General features: G+C 47.1%; 2 protein-coding genes across 7 annotated transcripts in view; one reads left to right on the top strand and one right to left on the bottom strand.

Annotated features, from left to right (window-relative positions):
• VAMP1 (vesicle associated membrane protein 1) overlaps positions 1-16,569 on the bottom strand; it is a 40,732-nt gene that overhangs the window by 13,825 nt on the left and 10,338 nt on the right. The gene's annotated exons all lie outside the window — the stretch shown is intronic.
• SCNN1A (sodium channel epithelial 1 subunit alpha) lies at positions 8,275-16,520 on the top strand. Of its 6 annotated transcripts, XM_082075453.1 has the most exons (14): positions 8,630-8,662; positions 8,946-9,319; positions 9,735-9,990; positions 10,866-11,053; positions 11,827-11,927; positions 12,621-12,784; positions 13,133-13,231; positions 13,396-13,513; positions 13,761-13,839; positions 14,156-14,213; positions 14,340-14,395; positions 14,935-15,010; positions 15,228-15,516; positions 16,504-16,520. In XM_082075453.1, coding segments are annotated over exons 1-14 (1,878 nt in total). In that variant the 5' UTR covers positions 8,630-8,644; the 3' UTR covers positions 16,506-16,520. The 6 variants fall into 6 exon arrangements, with proteins under 6 accessions (XP_081931581.1, XP_081931582.1, XP_081931583.1 ...); XM_082075455.1 differs by lacking the exons at positions 8,630-8,662; positions 16,504-16,520 and adding an exon at positions 8,275-8,383 and having other exon boundaries at positions 15,228-15,918; XM_082075456.1 differs by lacking the exons at positions 8,630-8,662; positions 16,504-16,520 and adding an exon at positions 8,283-8,417 and having other exon boundaries at positions 15,228-15,918.

The following is a 16,569-nucleotide window of genomic DNA, read 5'->3' as shown; positions in this document are numbered from 1 at the left end:
ATGATGATCTTGTCACTCAACACTTAACACAGAAGCAGAGATTACTGCCATGGCCTTACCTCCCCCAGGCATTCCTCTCATAGCCTGATCACCAGTTTGCCCTACAGAACACCTGCCAGGTTTCTGATGTGTTTCAAGAAAGTTAGTTTTGATTCCTTTTGCTAGTTGTACCTTGAAGCCTTGTTTAATCTGACTCACTGTCTTTCTACAGACAACTTGACAAAGTTTATATCTTTCTCTGCTTTTCCCATGTGAGGACAACTTCAGGCTTTTTTGATAGATGCTTTTAGTGACTTCTCTTATCCCACTGAACAATAGTTTCTTTGTCCCACAAGAAAGGTGTTCATCCCGTTTTTCTTGAGCACACCCGCTTAGTAAAGATGGCAAAGGGTGACCAGGGAGTGAATTCAGATTATGAAGATGAAAACAACTGGGGCGGCACTATTGGGCAGACAGAAGAAAATAGTTGTGGTAGGTGTTGGTATATGCCATCAACACTGGGCAAAAGGTCAAAACAACAAAGGCTGCCAAAGCAAAGCAGGAAGAAGCAAAGTGGCTGGAAAACAATGAGAGTTAGAGGGTAGGATGCTAAGAGCAGTGAAGACATAAGGTGGGAAAAAAAGGATTATGACACTAAGAATCGATATGTCACATCAAAAGGGGGCATGAGAAGTAAGAGAGAACAGCAACATTGCCCCAACAGGTACAGCTGGGGTGGTGATGTGGCATTACAAGAGGTGGCAGAAGGGGTCAGGATTCACAATGAGGAGTAGCGGCACAGGACTGTATGGGATGATCACATTGACATCTGGTGGGTCAAAGCAATGACTGTCAGTGAAGCAGGCAGCACTGGACAATGCCAATGGACAGCTGAGGAGAGGTCCACATAGGCTGGATTGAAAATTATAAGGTGCAGCAGAGGAAAGGGAAAAGACTGCAAAGGCAAGAAATGCAACACATCATTGTTTTAAGAATTTGTGGACTGTCTTCAGCCTCCTGTGCTGTGAACTCTCTGGCATGAGTCATCTTCTGGGAGATATGTGACTTGCCAGCATGTATTTCAGTGTCACTGGGCAATGCAGGCCTTCCCACCACAACCAGGCACAGTTTGTGGGGAACGAGGCCATGGTTTCCTTATTTTTCTGAATGTATTCATTACTGTTCTTTCCATTCAGCTCTCTCTCCTTCCCCTGTTTTCAGCAGTATTTTTTACCATTTTCTTATCAAACAATTCCGAAGTAATGGGTTTGCTTAGTACTGATTTTTTAATGAATTTTATACTTTCGTATATACCTAAATCATTCTCACAGACCTGCCCTTCCATGAAATACCATCAACATCTTATTAAGTCCTTAGCATGAAAGATCAAATGCCTCAGCTGATAAATATGCACAGCCTCATATCAGGAGGCATGCTGTAAATATTTTGAGATCCTTTACTGGCAGGGGATTTGGAAGGCAAAAGGCCCTAGACTCTGCGAAGTGGACTATTTTTTGAGCTACAGGGGAAGGTTCTTTCTCTAAAAACAATCCAGCAACTCTATGTGTCTTACTTGAGGAAAATCCCATCCTGACCCCCAAATTTGCCCAAGAGTATAAACTTTCTTGATATATGAGCTGTTTCTGAAACAGTTGCAGTATTGATATATAATTAAAAGAAAAGGCGACAGAATGGAGCAGTGACTGTCATGAAGAAATCTCACTCTTCTCAGTATCACCAGAAGTGGTCACATGGCTCAACTAAGATCTACATTTTGTTGGCCAACCACTTCTGCTTATAATAAAGGATGAAAACAAAACAAACAAACAAAACCCTGATTAAATTTAACAAGGGAAAGTGTAGAGTCCTGCATCTGGGCAGGAACAACCCCAGGTTCCAGTATAAGTTGGGGAATGACCTATTAGAGAGCAGTGTAGGGGAAAGGGACCTGGGGGTCCTGGTGGACAACAGGATGACCATGAGCCAGCACTGTGCCCTTGTGGCCAGGAAGGCCAATGGCATCCTGGGGTGTATTACAAGGGGAGTGGTTAGTAGATCGAGAGAGGTCCTCCTTCCCCTCTACTCCGCCCTGGTGAGACAGCATCTGGAATATTGTGTCCAGTTCTGGGCCCCTCAGTTCAAGAAGGACAGGGAACTGCTGGAGAGGGTCCAGCATGGGGCAACAAAGATGATTAAGGGAGTGGAGCACCTCCCTTATGAAGAAAGGCTGAGGGAGCTGGGTCTCTTTAGTTTGGAGAAGAGGAGACTGAGGGGTGACCTTATTAATGTTTATAAATATATAAAGGGTGAGTGCCACGAAGATGGAGCCAGGCTCTTCTCGGTGGCAAACAATGATAGGACAAGGGGTAATGGGATCAAGCTGGAACACAAGAGGTTCCACTTCAATTTGAGAAAAAACTTCTTCTCAGTGAGAGTGACAGAGCACTGGAACAGGCTGCCCAGGGGGGTTGTGGAGACTCCTACTCTGGAGACATTCAAAACCCGCCTGGACATGTTCCTGTGCGACCTCACCTAGGCGTTCCTGCTCCAGCAGGGGGATTGGACTAGGTGATCTTTTGAGGTCCCTCCCAACCCCAAACATACTGTGATACTGTGAAAACCCAACAACAACAACAAACAAACAAATAAAAGCCACATTGGATTAGTTTATAAAAATGAAGACAATCACAAAGTGGATCTTGTTACCCTTAACTTGAATTCATTGAAGTACATCTTGAAAAAAAATGGAGATTCTTTGCTTCATGAACCATTCCAGAACTTCATGTCACTGCTAGCCTCAGATCTTTTGAGGGCTCATAGTGCCTGGGAAGACACAAAACCTCAAGCAGAAAAATGAGTTGAACACATCTGGACAATTATAAAGGAGATGGAAAAGAGGGGTATGCCTTCTACTCTGCCTTTTCAGAAGGTTGTGGTGGGAAGCATTCCATCAAGACATTTCACTATGAAATCTTAACCATAAAAGAAATTTGATTTATAGATTAACTTCTCTTTTTAAGGGCTTATTCCCTGAAGGCATAACTTCTGGTTCATATTCCAGGGGAGGAGAGGACCACTATCACCAGAGCAAAATGGAGAAGCAGAAGCAACTTGAAACCACTGAGGCTGGAGTGACTGAGGGGGACACCTGGAGAATTACATGAGGCAGTATCAAAAATGAAGGTAAACATCAACTAGGTTGTCTTACTGTCAGCTCTAGACAGCTCCCGGTGGGCAGTAGTGAGCACCTGTGTCCATCAAGCAAATACCTGCTGTGCTGTGCCAGGTGCTGGGTTGGGCTCAGCAGGTGACCGGCCCCAACCCTAAGATCTCCGTCAGCCAGGGAGCAGCAGGTGTCAGAAGAAAAACTGGTCTGAGGTGGCTGCATCTGCCTCCAACTTCCAGGAACAGGCAGGAGAGATCATGAAAGGGGTGGGGACACAGGCCTGGGGAGTCAGGTGGTTGTGGTAATAGTTATATTGTTAAGGCTGGAATGAGGAAATTAAAGGTTTCATCTGTGGCGGGCGGGGGGGGAAACACAAAACTCAAGGAGGCTGCATCTTGATCTCCCCATTTATTAGTTGCCCCACAGGGCAAAGCAGCTGGAGAAATCACCAGCTTTGACATCCAATCCTGGAGTTTTCCTTACTGCTGTTTCAGCCTGACTGCACACCCAGCTTCCAGATGGGCATTAGTCTAAGCTTAGCTATGCCAGTGGGTGCGAATTTCATCTGTCCATTTGCACAGTTGATCCTATTGCAATAGAACATGACTGAGATCAGTATCTGAGAAGCTGTTGATCTGGCTGAGAGATCCTACATAAGACCCTGGTTTTAGGGAATATGCAGCAGAGGTAGAGCTTGAAGACCCATTTTCAGAGCCTGGCGATTTTCTCACAGAGCACAGGTCACAAGTAGCAAAGGTGGCAGCTGACTGACACAGAACAGTATGATTGAGGTACCACAGGGTCTGGGTCACTGCACTGCTTCAGCACCCAGGCTGATTCAGGAGGCAATATCCCTCATCCTGCAATACAGATGACAGGTGGGAGAGAGCTACGTTTCTCAGGAGCTGACTCTGATTTCCCATGTAAAGCAAAGCATGTGCAGCCACCGTACAGGGTCTCCTCCAGGCTTCGTACCACATTGCAGTGTGCAAAGAGCAATGAAAGAAGATCTATATGGATCTTCTGGAGTTCACTCTGCTAGCTTCATTATCCTAGGAAGAGAGACTGGGTTCCCTCCACGCAGTTTCCAGAAGGATTTGTCTGGTGTTACAGTATTATTTTCATGAGCTCTACCATCCAGTCTGCCACCTTTCATGCTGAAAGATAGAGATAACACATACTGCTTCAGTTTTCTGCCAGGGCTCCTTTCTGTGTCACCAAAGTAGCTCTCTGCAGCCACTCTTCTCCTACAAGGTACATATTAATAAATACATTGAAAAGCAGCCTCCTAGGGAGACAAAGGTGTGAAAGTGCATACACGGACATGTTCCTGCTGCTGTAGTACCATTGTTTATTTGGGACAGACACCACTCTGCCTGGCAGGTTCCATCAGTAGGAAGGTAGAAGGTATTCAACAGCCCATTAGATTGACTTGCAAATCCCTGCTAGCTTTTTAATACTGATCTTCTTTAGAGATCACCACCTCTGCCTCAAGGGAGTCCATGAATCCTGGGTAAACAATTCCCCACTGAAAAGCACTACAAAGTGCCACCTCTCATCTACCCATCTTACCCATCACCAGCCACTAGGCCGGTGTTTGTTTGGCCAAACTCTTCAGTTAAACTCATAGCACCATCCATGTTGTTATTCCTTGACAGTCTGGGTTGCTGGTTTTAATGCAGAAAAATATAAGCAGCTGTAGCTAATCCAGAAATAATAACTGGCTTCTACCTTGCAGCAGAATGAAAACATGGTTGCATATATGTATATACGAAAGAACTAAACTGATCTAAGGTCTCTCAAATAATTCAAAAACATGTATAAATTGTTATGTTTAGAATCCAGACTGGAAGGGGAGAGGCGTTTCATTTTTTTCCCCACTGTAGTAGCAGTGCATAAAAAAAGTTCATTCTATTTTAAAATGTGTGCATTACAGATCACTATCACATTCCTACCTGGACAGATAATAGACATAGCTGGTAAGGAAACATTTCAAATTTGATGTCATAAAAAATGATTCATGTTTACTCAAAGGTTGCTCAGCAGCAATAAAAAGTGATCATGCATTCATCTTGTGAAGATACAATACACAGAAGCACTGCCCAGAATAGCAGGGTGCTTCCCTTTTCGAAAGAGAAGGACCTAGTGACAAACATCTGAAGGAGAAGGATCTTTTCAGCATTCAAAATGTTGTTAGAGGTGAAGTAAATACTATGAATCAAAAGTTCTGAAAATTATTTGTGATGCTTGATGGAAGATCTTTCATGTTAATGCAAGACTCAGGATTTCAGAAGACCATTTATCGCATAATTGCTGAGCCTGAATGGGGGTGGGGAAATAACCATCAGTGTCAAAACAGTTCCATCAAGTGTGACTCACCTTGATAGGTCAATACATCATATAAATATCCAGAAACTTGTCGATGGGCAAAATGCTCAGAAGACTCTTGTGGTGAGGGAAGTTTGAGATAAAAGTGAATCTAATCACTTAAATTATCAACAGGAGTTGCTTTGCAAACTACACTGGTAGTTCCATGTTACTATCTGCTGTCACACTGAAGCGTGCCTGAGGAAAATGATAAAATTTATGATTGACAGTCTTGGCCAGAAGATGGTAACTCAAGTGACCTAGTTCATTTACACACAGGAAACAAAAACAGAACAAAAGCTGGGAAGATGTAAATCAAACAAGCAAACAAACGAACCTGAAGAGGTAGCAAATTCTGATGTTCTACAGATGGAGATTGAGACTGGCAGCTGAGGCGGCAACAGATTTGTTGTTTGCATTGTTTCTAAAGTGTTTGGGGAATCAAGTGGTAACTGTGGTTGCAAAAATGTTAAAAATATATTTTTGGTTCCTTTTTGAGTTGGCAATCAATCTGCAGCACATTTAAAGGACCACAGGAAGGTGAAGACTTTTACAAAGCCACGGCCAAAGCACGATATTCACATGACTGAAATGACTGGAAGTCACCTGAGAGCTGATCCATGCTGTGAGGTGTGCCACAACAGCAGGTAATGTGCAGCAGCCTGAGCAGCTCACCCATGGGAGAAAGAGGGAAAGGCAAAATGGTGCAAGAGCAAATAACTGGTTTTTTTTAATTCTTTAGGGGGAGAAAAAAGCATGCAGAAAAGTCTTCCAAAGAATAAAATAAATATGTATCTAGATGTGCACATAGAGATACATAGATATATGATGTACATCTTTTACACACGTGTAAAAATAAGACACACAATACATGCACCCAAACCCTAATTTTCTGCTATTCTTGTCCTCACTGGCAAAGGCCAAATGTTCTTTCAAACAACATGGTGATGGAAATTGTCAGCCATGAGAAAATGCTGAGAAAATTGCTTTAGACTGTCATTTGGATATACCAAATCAGGCTAGATGTTTGAGCATTTAATTATTTCTCAAGTCAAAAGAAATCAAAAAGTGTAAGTTAACTTTGTCTCACACCCAGCAAAAAGGACTGTGTTTCCGAAGTCATTTGCAAAGATCACTTGAAGACAGTTTAAAATGTTTTAAAAGACTATGGAAATCAGAGAATGCTGGACTACCAACACTACCAAATCTGGCTGTAGTCGCTTTGTTGGTGCTGCCAACTTAAATTAGTATTAAATAGGCATTTTCAGGGGCAAAATAATTTTTGTCATTCCAGTAAGACAGAGCCACAATTCCAATGAGAGAGGCAGTTTGGGAGGATGGTCCGTTAGTGTAACCATGTAATTCGAAGAGATTACAATAATCTAAATCAAACAAGTTATAAACATCATCTCTAAGAAGTGACTGGATTGTAGTTCCATAGATTACACTGGTAATTGTAACCATTGATGCTGCATAATTGTTAGTACCTCTGTGTGTGTTCACGGAGGTCAAGGCTGGTTCAAACGGCTCATGTGCATCTTCAGGGATTCTCTAGTCTATCTGAGTGCACAAAACACACAAATGGCACAGGTAAAAAGAATTTACGTCCCTCCGCTAAATGGCATCTCCTATGGCACTGCCCGAGACAGGACACAGAGCTGCACAGACTGTCGGTCCGATCCAGGAGGACACTTCTAATACTGTGAGGAAGCATTAATGGGCTTCCAACACAATGCTAGCTTATTCCCCCCAACCCCTCCCACTTTTGGCAACTCATCTTTGATGGCAGTTCAGAATAAATTGCTTGAGATATAATTAATTTAGAACTGCAAAAGCAGCAATGCTTTTGCTCTGCATTGCTCTTTGTCACAGCACAGAATGGAGGGAAAGCCCTAAGTCGGGTTTTTAACAGACAGCTGGCACAAGGCTGTGCCTGGCATGCTGTCACTTAGCTGCCAGCCTCAGAAGTGCAGTCCTTGCCATTTTCAAGCATGGTGTTTTGCAATATGAAGAGGTAAAAGTGGCTGTGTATTTTGAGTCATTAATCAAACCACTGCTAACTCCAATAAGGATTGAAATTCAGTGCCAGACAGCTCTGAACAAGGACTAATGTGAAAGAGGTAGTCATAAGGGAAAGAAAGAAGTGAAAACCTCAGAAAGAGCTAGTTTGAGAGAAAAGCATTTGGAGGAAGGATTGGGAAGGAGGTTCCACTGTTATAATGCGATTCCTGGTCACATTTGGGTATAGCTGTTCATTTCCATGGTCTCAGCAAATGCACGGAGGTTTTGGGTGATGACAGGAAGCTTTAATTTCCCAGGCACAGATCAGTGAAATATGTTCCCACTCTTGGTTGGGCCAGGTAGTTCTGGATACGACAGATTTCTTCAGTTAATGAACCAGCAGAACCAATGCTACCTCATGCATATCACCGTGTTGCCACCAGCCTTATCTGCCCCGGCACCATCCTTCTTGCAGATCTCACCCAAAAGTCTCCATCTACCTGGGTTTTGCTCTTGAAAAGCAAGATTTGGCGACTATAGCTGGGGTGTGTGCACCCCATCCGTGGGCAGGGCAGGGTCCTGCCGCCGCCGAGAGGGGAGCGGGGGGGTTCCCGGCCAGCGGGCACTGCCTCCAGTTGCCCTTGGGACGAGCGCTGCCAACTCTCTTCCTGCATCACCTCGGCTGGCTGGGACACCGCGTCCCCGCCGCGGGGGGGTGGGAGGAGGAGAAGGAGGAGGGACAAGCTGTTCCGCAGCAGTACCTGGCCGGGGCAGGGCTCCCCTTGGGGAGGACGGGGGGGTCCTGCTGCCCGCCCGGAGTACGGCGGCCGCGCCTTGACCCCCGCTGGCGCCGCCAAGGTCACCGCCCCGGCGAGTCCCCCGGTCCCTCGGCCTCCTCTGCCCGGTCGCGGACACCTGAGAGCTTAAAGAGGCTTTTCTTCCCCGGGAGCGGTGCCGGGGGGAAGGGGAAGGGGCAGGAGAAGGAAGGAGGGGCGGGCGGGGAGAGGCTGGCAGGGCAGAAGCCGGGCGGGGTGCTGGCTCGAACTGGAAAGGAACCGGTCCCAGTCCAGCCCGGGAGGCTGCGGGAGAGCCGGCAGCGCTCGGGGAGAGCGCACTGGGCCTCCGCCTGCCATGGGCACAGAGCCCCGCGTCAGTCCCACGGCACCGGGCTGGGGGGCCGGGCCGGGAGCAGAGCTGGGGGAGGACGGTGGGGGCTGCTCGGTGGGGGATGATCTGCCCCCTGTCACCCGTGGGAGGGAGCGTGTGCATGGGCGGCCGGGGACCTGCAGACTGGGATGGAGTCAGGGAGGAGGGGGTGAAAGCAGCAAGGTTTTGGGAAGACGAGGGTGCAGAGCCAGTTTTTGCACCAGGCACAGCTTCCTGGAGCCACAATCTTGCAGAGCTACCCCCTAATTCTGAGTTTGTGCTGTAGGGTGGGTCTGTGAAGACAGGGAAGATGCCAGAAGACGAGAAAACAAGGCAATGGAAGCAAGAAGAGGACCAGCAGCAGAAAGAAGAGAAGCGGGAGGGTCTCATTGAATTCTACAGTTCCTACAAGGAGCTATTCCAGTTCTTCTGCAGCAACACAACCATCCATGGGGCTATCCGCTTGGTGTGCTCCAAAAATAATAAGATGAAGACAGCCTTCTGGTCCGTTCTCTTCTTTCTCACCTTCAGCTTAATGTACTGGCAATTTGGGATCCTCTACAGGGAGTACTTCAGCTATCCTGTCAACCTCAACCTCAACCTCAACTCCGACAGGCTGACTTTCCCAGCCGTGACACTGTGCACCCTCAATCCATACAGGTAAGAAGCAGACTCCCAGAGCTGTTGTCTTGCCTTGACTTTTGCAAGCATAGGATAAAAGCGTGTGATACTTGTTCTCCTGATGGTCCTCGACTGTCCCCTTCAGTAGCAGTGGCAGTGAAAAGGCCACTTTTCACAGGCCTTTGCTGCTGCAGGGCATTCACAGTAAGATGTATTAGTTTAGGCAGCTCTGCTTGGTGTATGTTAGCGGGCTGCACTGTAAACTGCCACAGGGCAAAAGCGGATGCATTTATTTCTCTCCTACATGGATGGTAGCCTGCAGCAAGGGGTTGGATTTGCAGCTGGCAGCAGTAATGTCCTGAATCACGCCAGCAAAATTTGCTGCATGTCTTATTCAGAATGGTTTATGTGCATCCAACTCTAAAGCTGCAGGCCCTTCTTTCCCCCCGTATAGATACAGTGCCATCCGTAAGAAGCTGGATGAACTGGACCAAATCACCCATCAGACACTGCTAGACCTTTATGACTACAACATGTCTCTGGCACAAAGCGACTGGTCCACGCTGTCCACCCGAAAGCGTAGCTCACGGAGCCTGCTCCATCATGTCCAGCGCCATCCGCTGCGAAGGCAGAAGCGGGATAACTTAGTCAACTTGCCAGAGAACAGTCCCTCAGTGGACAAGAATGACTGGAAAATTGGCTTCGTTCTGGTGAGATCCCTAGGTATCCTGTGTCCTTCCCACTCCAGTCTCTGCCCAGCTACTTCTGTCTTGTTAGACCCTTGACCATGCCTTTCTCTATGTAGAAGTCTGATTCATTTGCACTGGCTTTTGCTAATAGCAGATAAAGGGAGAGACTAATCCTTTGCCCAATGCAATCCTGCTCCCCAAGTCCTGACCGTGCTCATGTAGGCTCCTGGAGACTTGTCCATGTCAATACCCATTTTTTTCCTAGGTAGGGCAGAGAAACCTTGTCCTTCCTGAAGGCTGCACCAGCCTTTTGGAGAGCCATTTATTAACATCAACTCTAGTGTTGCCCAATAATAGCAAAGGGGAAAGTATTGGATGGCTGCAGGCCACATGAAATGTGGTTGTGATTGCATTTGTTCCCAGGTAGCAGCTTCTTCGCCTGAGGCTATCTGTGTTTGCATTTAAAAAGGCAGTGAAGGACTGAGGCTAATCCTTGCCAGTTAACTAGAGTTCCCACAGGATCAAAAGCATTTTTCCTAGACACGCCCCAAAGGAAGAGCCCCCCATGCCAGAATTTAAAGCTTCTGGTTTTATACCATGTAGAATTTATGTGCAGCAGATCATCCTGCACACCTCACTAGGACTTGCTGCCTCTTGGGTTTTATTCAGCCTTGCTCATTCACCTGGTGTTTCCCTTCCACCAAGGAGCTGCCCTGGGTTTGCTTTTCCCCATACTGCTGATCACCTTTTGATCGAGCACAGGAGCCTTGCAGATCTTGTCCACTCTCTCAGGTTTATCTCCTGCCTGTGCTGAGGGAGCATAGTTAACCCACAGCCACAACCTCGCCTCTGGGACAGGACTTCCCTGACACAGCCGGTTTTCTTCTTCTCAACAGTGCAGTGAGAACAACGAGGACTGTTTCCATCAGGCCTACTCTTCAGGGGTGGATGCTGTGAGGGAATGGTACAGCTTTCACTATATCAATATCCTGGCGCAGATGCCTGAAGCAAAAGCCCTGGATGAGTCTGACTTTGAGAATTTCATCTATGCTTGCCGCTTCAATGAAGCAACATGTGACAAGGCGTAAGTGGCAGAAACATCCCAATGTGTCTTGCTAACACCACCCATATTTTGTGCCTGGGTCGAGGAGAATTCAAGAAACCCACATTAGAGAACCTCTTTCCCAAGGTGGGATTGTTCCTTGTTCAATTCCTGTTGTCTCAGATGACGTCTCATGAGTGTTTCCTGCGGGTTGTGCTCACAAGGGTCACAGTTTCTGTGGACTATGAACCTCAGAGGATGGTTTCTCCTTTTCCTGGGTTTCACACAAATTAAATAGTTGTTCAAACTCTGTTGTGGGTACAGATTTACAGTGTAGAAGTCTGTTTATTCTGCTCTCTACAGTGGTGGTGTGGTACACATCAGCTGACATACAGAAGGAGGAAAAGAAATAATTGTTACAAAAGGACAGTAAAAACAATATCGCACTTCTCTCCTGCCATTATGGTAAAAAAGCCACAAAGAAGTAGTGAAATGAAACCCATCAGCAATGGCTAGGAAGAGCTAATTAGTAAGATAATACAGTAATTGCTAGTACTGCTAAAACCCATTCAGGCTCTCAAGAGTTAGCAATATGAAAAACCTGGTGTAAAAACCTGTCCAGCTCCAGCACATTTTTTATAGCACATTTTTATTGCTTTTCCTGGTTTGGGTGAGTTTACATAACAAATACTGCCCATCTGCTGTTAAGCCCCTCTCCCTACAGGTGGAAAACAGAGTTGTTCCTTTCAGAAAGCCCTTCCCCTTGGTCTCCCAGCCCTTCTCACCCCGTGTGAACGTTTCTGTTCCCATCTCAGGAATTATACCCACTTCCACCATCCCTTGTATGGAAACTGCTATACCTTCAACGACAACAGCAGCAGCCTGTGGACCTCCTCGATGCCTGGGATCAATAATGGTGGGTGAGAGGTGCTCTTTGGTGAGTAGGGAGGGAGAACAGGTCATCTCTGTTTTCCCAAGAGGAGTTACAGCCATCCTGCTGCGCGTTTCCTGGCGGTGGCAGATTGCAGCCCTGCTCTGTCTCTCCCAAGCTGTTTTCACCCATGTGGAGATGGCTGTCTCATGGACATGGCTGTCCCTCGCTGATACCCCACTGAGCTCTTCTCTCTCCCATCAGTGCCTGATCCTTGTGTTCATTGCTCCCTCTGGACCTGTGCTGGCCCTTCCTTAAGTCCTCTGTTGAGTTCCAGTGCTGTGCTCCTGAGAGCCTGTTCTTGACCTTCTCCTTCCCTGTTTTCCTGTTTTCAGCAGCTGACCTATTTGTGTTCCTAAACCTCCTGAAACCTCTCTAGGCCCAGCCTTATGGCCTTTCTTCCATATGGCTCTGAGTCTCTCCATGAAATTTCTCTCAGTTCCCAGTTCTGCTTTTTCTAAGCCACAGTGAAGAAATTCAGTTTTCTCTGATCTCTCCCGGAACCTCCAGCTTTGTCTCTGGCTTCTCTCCTGCCACCCTCCATTGCTGCCCAGCTTTGGTGCAGCCCTGGTTGATGTTTCTTCCTTTCTTACAGACTCACTTCTAACCATTCTGCTCTTTCTCCTGCTCCACATGACGGCCGGCCATGACATCCCTTGCTCTCTGACATTCCCACAGGCCTCTCTCTGGTGGTGCGCACCGAACAGCATGATTTCATCCCGCTGTTATCCACAGTGACAGGAGCCAGGGTCATGGTCCATGATCAGAATGAGCCAGCCTTCATGGATGATGGGGGTTTCAATGTGCGTCCAGGTATTGAGACCTCCATCAGCATGAGAAAGGTGAGGAAGCAGCAGGGGTAAGAGCTGTGGATGCGGAGATATGAACTTCAGTGGGGGAGGATTAACTTAGTAGATAGATACAGATGGGTTGTCATAGACTCCATGTGTGAGGGAGAGGGTTAATCGCATGGAGTGACGAGAGGGAAGAAGAGGAACTTACTGGATTAGATGAGAAGGATTTGACTGCAATTTATCAGTGAACAAGGAAATGGAGGGAAGCAGGGGGAGCTGGCATCCAGAGGAAAGCATAAAGATCAGATACTGATGGACAAGGAGTGAGTGGCATGGAAGTGTAGAAGGAAGACAACAAAGTGGCAGTTCTTGACTGTAATGACTATGATATTCTAGGAGATTACTATGCGTCTTGGGGGCCGTTACAGTGATTGCACAGAGGATGGCAGTGACGTGCCAGTGCAAAACCTGTACTCATCCCGCTACACTGAACAGGTAACTCGTTATCCCTGGTCCTGTGCCAGCTTGTTTCCCTACTTTCCCAAAATCCTTCAGTGCCCTAACACTTGTCTGCGGGCACTGTTAACTATGGTGATGTGATACAAACTGCAGTGGCTTTGGTTGCCTTGTTCAACCTTTTCCACCTCATGCACCTCCAGGTCTGCATTCGCTCCTGCTTTCAGCTCAACATGGTAGAGCGCTGTGGCTGTGCCTATTACTTTTATCCCTTACCTACTAGAGCAGAGTACTGTGACTACACAAAGCATGTGGCCTGGGGTAAGTGGACAGGAAGAATAGTAAAGCTCAAGCCCACCTGAACCTGTTCGGTCCATCTCGTGTCCTAGCACCTTTGTCTTCAATGAGCTTCCTGGTGCAGGACATCCAAAAGACACTCTTGTCTTGGATGGTTACTCCCTCTGAGCTTGTGGAAGGAAACCTCCCCTGGATTCCCCTCACTGTCACAGATCACCTTTCATATACAGATACTGTGAGCTTACCTGGATCTACTTTCTCTGCTGCTCAGGCTACTGCTATTACAAACTCCTGGCTGAATTCAAAGCTGACGTGCTGGGCTGTTTCCACAAATGTCGGAAACCTTGCAAGTAAGTTTGAACATCCATCAGGTGGATTGGGAACTCTTTACTCCTAGAAGTGCTGGAAAGCATCCAATCACCAGGGCAAAAGCTTCAGTCAATAGCTGAGCTGCAACCCAAAATTATATTTCTCCCATCAGGAAGCTGACAGCTGAGGAGCATCAGTGTCAGCTCAGGGTGATCTCCTGAGGACTGTGCAGAAGCTCGGTGGGAAGTGGGCAGAACTTCAGCATGGGAGGGAGTTTCCAGGTGTGCTTGGGGATTGAGAGACCTGGCCTTGTAGCTCCTAAAGCTTCAACAGCTAACACAGCCTCTTGTCTTCCAGAATGACAGAATACCATCTGTCAGCTGGATATTCCCGCTGGCCTTCTGCTGTCTCAGAGGTAAGAAGAGAGTTTCCTGGGCTCCCCAGCACTGCTCCAAACTCCCATTTTGTCCTTCCTCGACTGGTACTCCACCTACAGGAGGTGACTGGTCATGTAACACAATTTATTGCACTTTAATTTCAGGACTGGGTTTTTCATGTGCTTTCACAACAGAACAAATACAATATCACATCCAAGAGGTGAGAGCTCCTAAACAGAGGTTGCATCCAAACCTGAAACCATCCTAGTGGAGTGTGTGTGTTGGGGGCTGATAGATCAAATAATTTCTGGGAAGATTAGACATGGGACCCATGGACAAGGCCAGTGGATTTGAGTCAGAGTAAACAGAGACTTCAACAAGGACTGGGAATCCAAATGAAGAGTCTGAAAAGGGTCAGCTGCTGGTATGAAAATAGCAAGCCCCAGGCTGCTTCCATGTGGTCTGGAGTCACAGTAAGGGCTAGTGGAATAGTGGGAATGAGAGCCACACAGGAGCTTGTACTTAGCCAATGTAGGATGCCACAAACATTGGGTTTCACAGCACAGTCTCAGAATTGCACTGCAAGTACCAAAGATTGTATTTAGTGCAGAATGAGGAAACCGCAGAGATGGGGAAAAGCTTCTGGGTGGTATATGCGGGAGGAGGACAAGTGGCAGAAGGGGACAGAGAAGACAAGCTTCATGAAGAATTGAAGGGATTGTGGATTTGGGATTATTGAGCCCCATCTTTCATTTACAGGAACGGAGTTGCCAAAGTGAATATCTTTTTTAAGGAGTGGAACTACAAGACTAATGGGGAGTCTCCAGCCTTCACGGTACACACTTCACTGCCATGTCCTCTCCAGCCACCCATTCCCCGCTGATGTCCCTCTGTATTGGCTGGTGTTCATCCCAGCAGCATCGCTCTCTTCTCCTGTGGCAGGATGGGAAGAACCCCCCACCACCACAGGGGCACTGCTAGTGGGAGCAGGCAGTGAGGCGAAAAGGCTGGAACGAGGGCTGTCCTCACTCCCCTCTCTCCATCTCTTGCAGGTAGTGACGCTGCTGTCCCAGTTTGGGAACCAGTGGAGCCTCTGGTTCGGATCCTCTGTCCTGTCTGTGATGGAGCTTGCAGAACTGATTCTGGATTTCACCGCCATCACCTTTATCTTGGCCTTACGCTGGTTCCGCTCCCGGCAGCAGCTCTCCCCACCGGCACCCCCTCCAAACAGTCATGATAACACCGCTTTCCAAAACGAGGCACCAGGTCTCAGCACTCCACACCGCTTCACTGTCGAGGCTGTAGTGACCACACTGCCATCCTACAACAGCCTGGAACCATGTAGGTTGAGCAAGGATGGGGAGGTGGGACACGAGTGAGGCAGTGGCTTATTCCACAGCTCAGACAGGTGACAATTGGAGCAGAGGCTTCACACTTTCTCTATGGCACCTGCATTTCTTTATTTCTGGGGTGCTCTACCTGGACCATAGCAGAAGACTGCTCCATGGTTGGCCTGGGTTCATTGCTTTCACTACCATAGCTGAATTCTTCAGTCTCATAAAATACTAGTGCTCTGGGATTCACCAGGGATGAGAATTAATCTAGTGTATACATGGGGGAGATATCAACTTGGTTTCCTTATACTCCTTGCACACCTACACATACATACATGCTTTCTTTTCCCTGCAACAAGGATGCTGCCACAGTTCTGGACTGTCATTAATTAAAGAGATTTGGCAGGTATGAGTGGCCTCCTCTGTGGCATGACAAGGGACAGGAAAGGCCTCTAAACTTGGGTACAAGGCTCTCCACAGGATGAGCTTTGTTAAGCTCTCGTTCAGATTGGAAACTGGTTGCTCTTTCCTAGGTCTTACTGTCTAGTTTTGATCCAAAGACCAAGCCACCCATCCTCTCCTTCCAGAGGAGGGGCTACTTGTGTAGCCAAGACATGACAGCCATTGACATAGTCTTAATTTATATTATACACAATACTCTGGGGAGGGGGTTGATGCTTGCTGTCACTCTCAGGTCAGGAAAAAACCAGCCCTGGCAGAAGATGGTTTCCCTTTTTAAGCTGCCTATGTGGTACTAGTAGATCATAGCTATATAGCAGGCTCCTTCCTTGTGATATACCACACATATGGATGTCCAGCTATTTGACCATTTGCCAGAGCATTCAGGATAAATTGATCTCTACACAGGAGCAATGGAAAGAAAGCGTACACCCTCAAAAATTTCCGAAGCCATAAGATTCTGCAAAAGAGGATCAGAATAGCACAGGTCAGTACCTGCTCTGTTCTACTCATCCCTCCTCTGGTTCACCCACAGAGGCTCTACTGAGGATTGTGAAGCACAGGAGAAGTGCTGCAGACCTAAAGATCCTTCCAGAGGATG

The sequence above is a fragment of the Streptopelia decaocto genome (genome assembly GCF_964273445.1).
Source record: "Streptopelia decaocto genome assembly, chromosome: 1".
In the NCBI taxonomy this organism is placed as follows: Eukaryota; Metazoa; Chordata; class Aves; order Columbiformes; family Columbidae; genus Streptopelia; species Streptopelia decaocto.
Note: the sequence above shows the minus strand (reverse complement) of the source record. Positions and strands in the feature narration are given on the sequence as shown.

What these genes read in the sequence shown, in the direction of transcription:
- SCNN1A (XM_082075452.1), top strand. An exon ending in GGAAAATTGGCTTCGTTCTG is followed by an intron (nt 9,991 to 10,865) that starts GTGAGATCCCTA and finishes TCTTCTCAACAG; the next exon opens with TGCAGTGAGAACAACGAGGA. An exon ending in TACAATATCACATCCAAGAG is followed by an intron (nt 14,396 to 14,934) that starts GTGAGAGCTCCT and finishes TTTCATTTACAG; the next exon opens with GAACGGAGTTGCCAAAGTGA.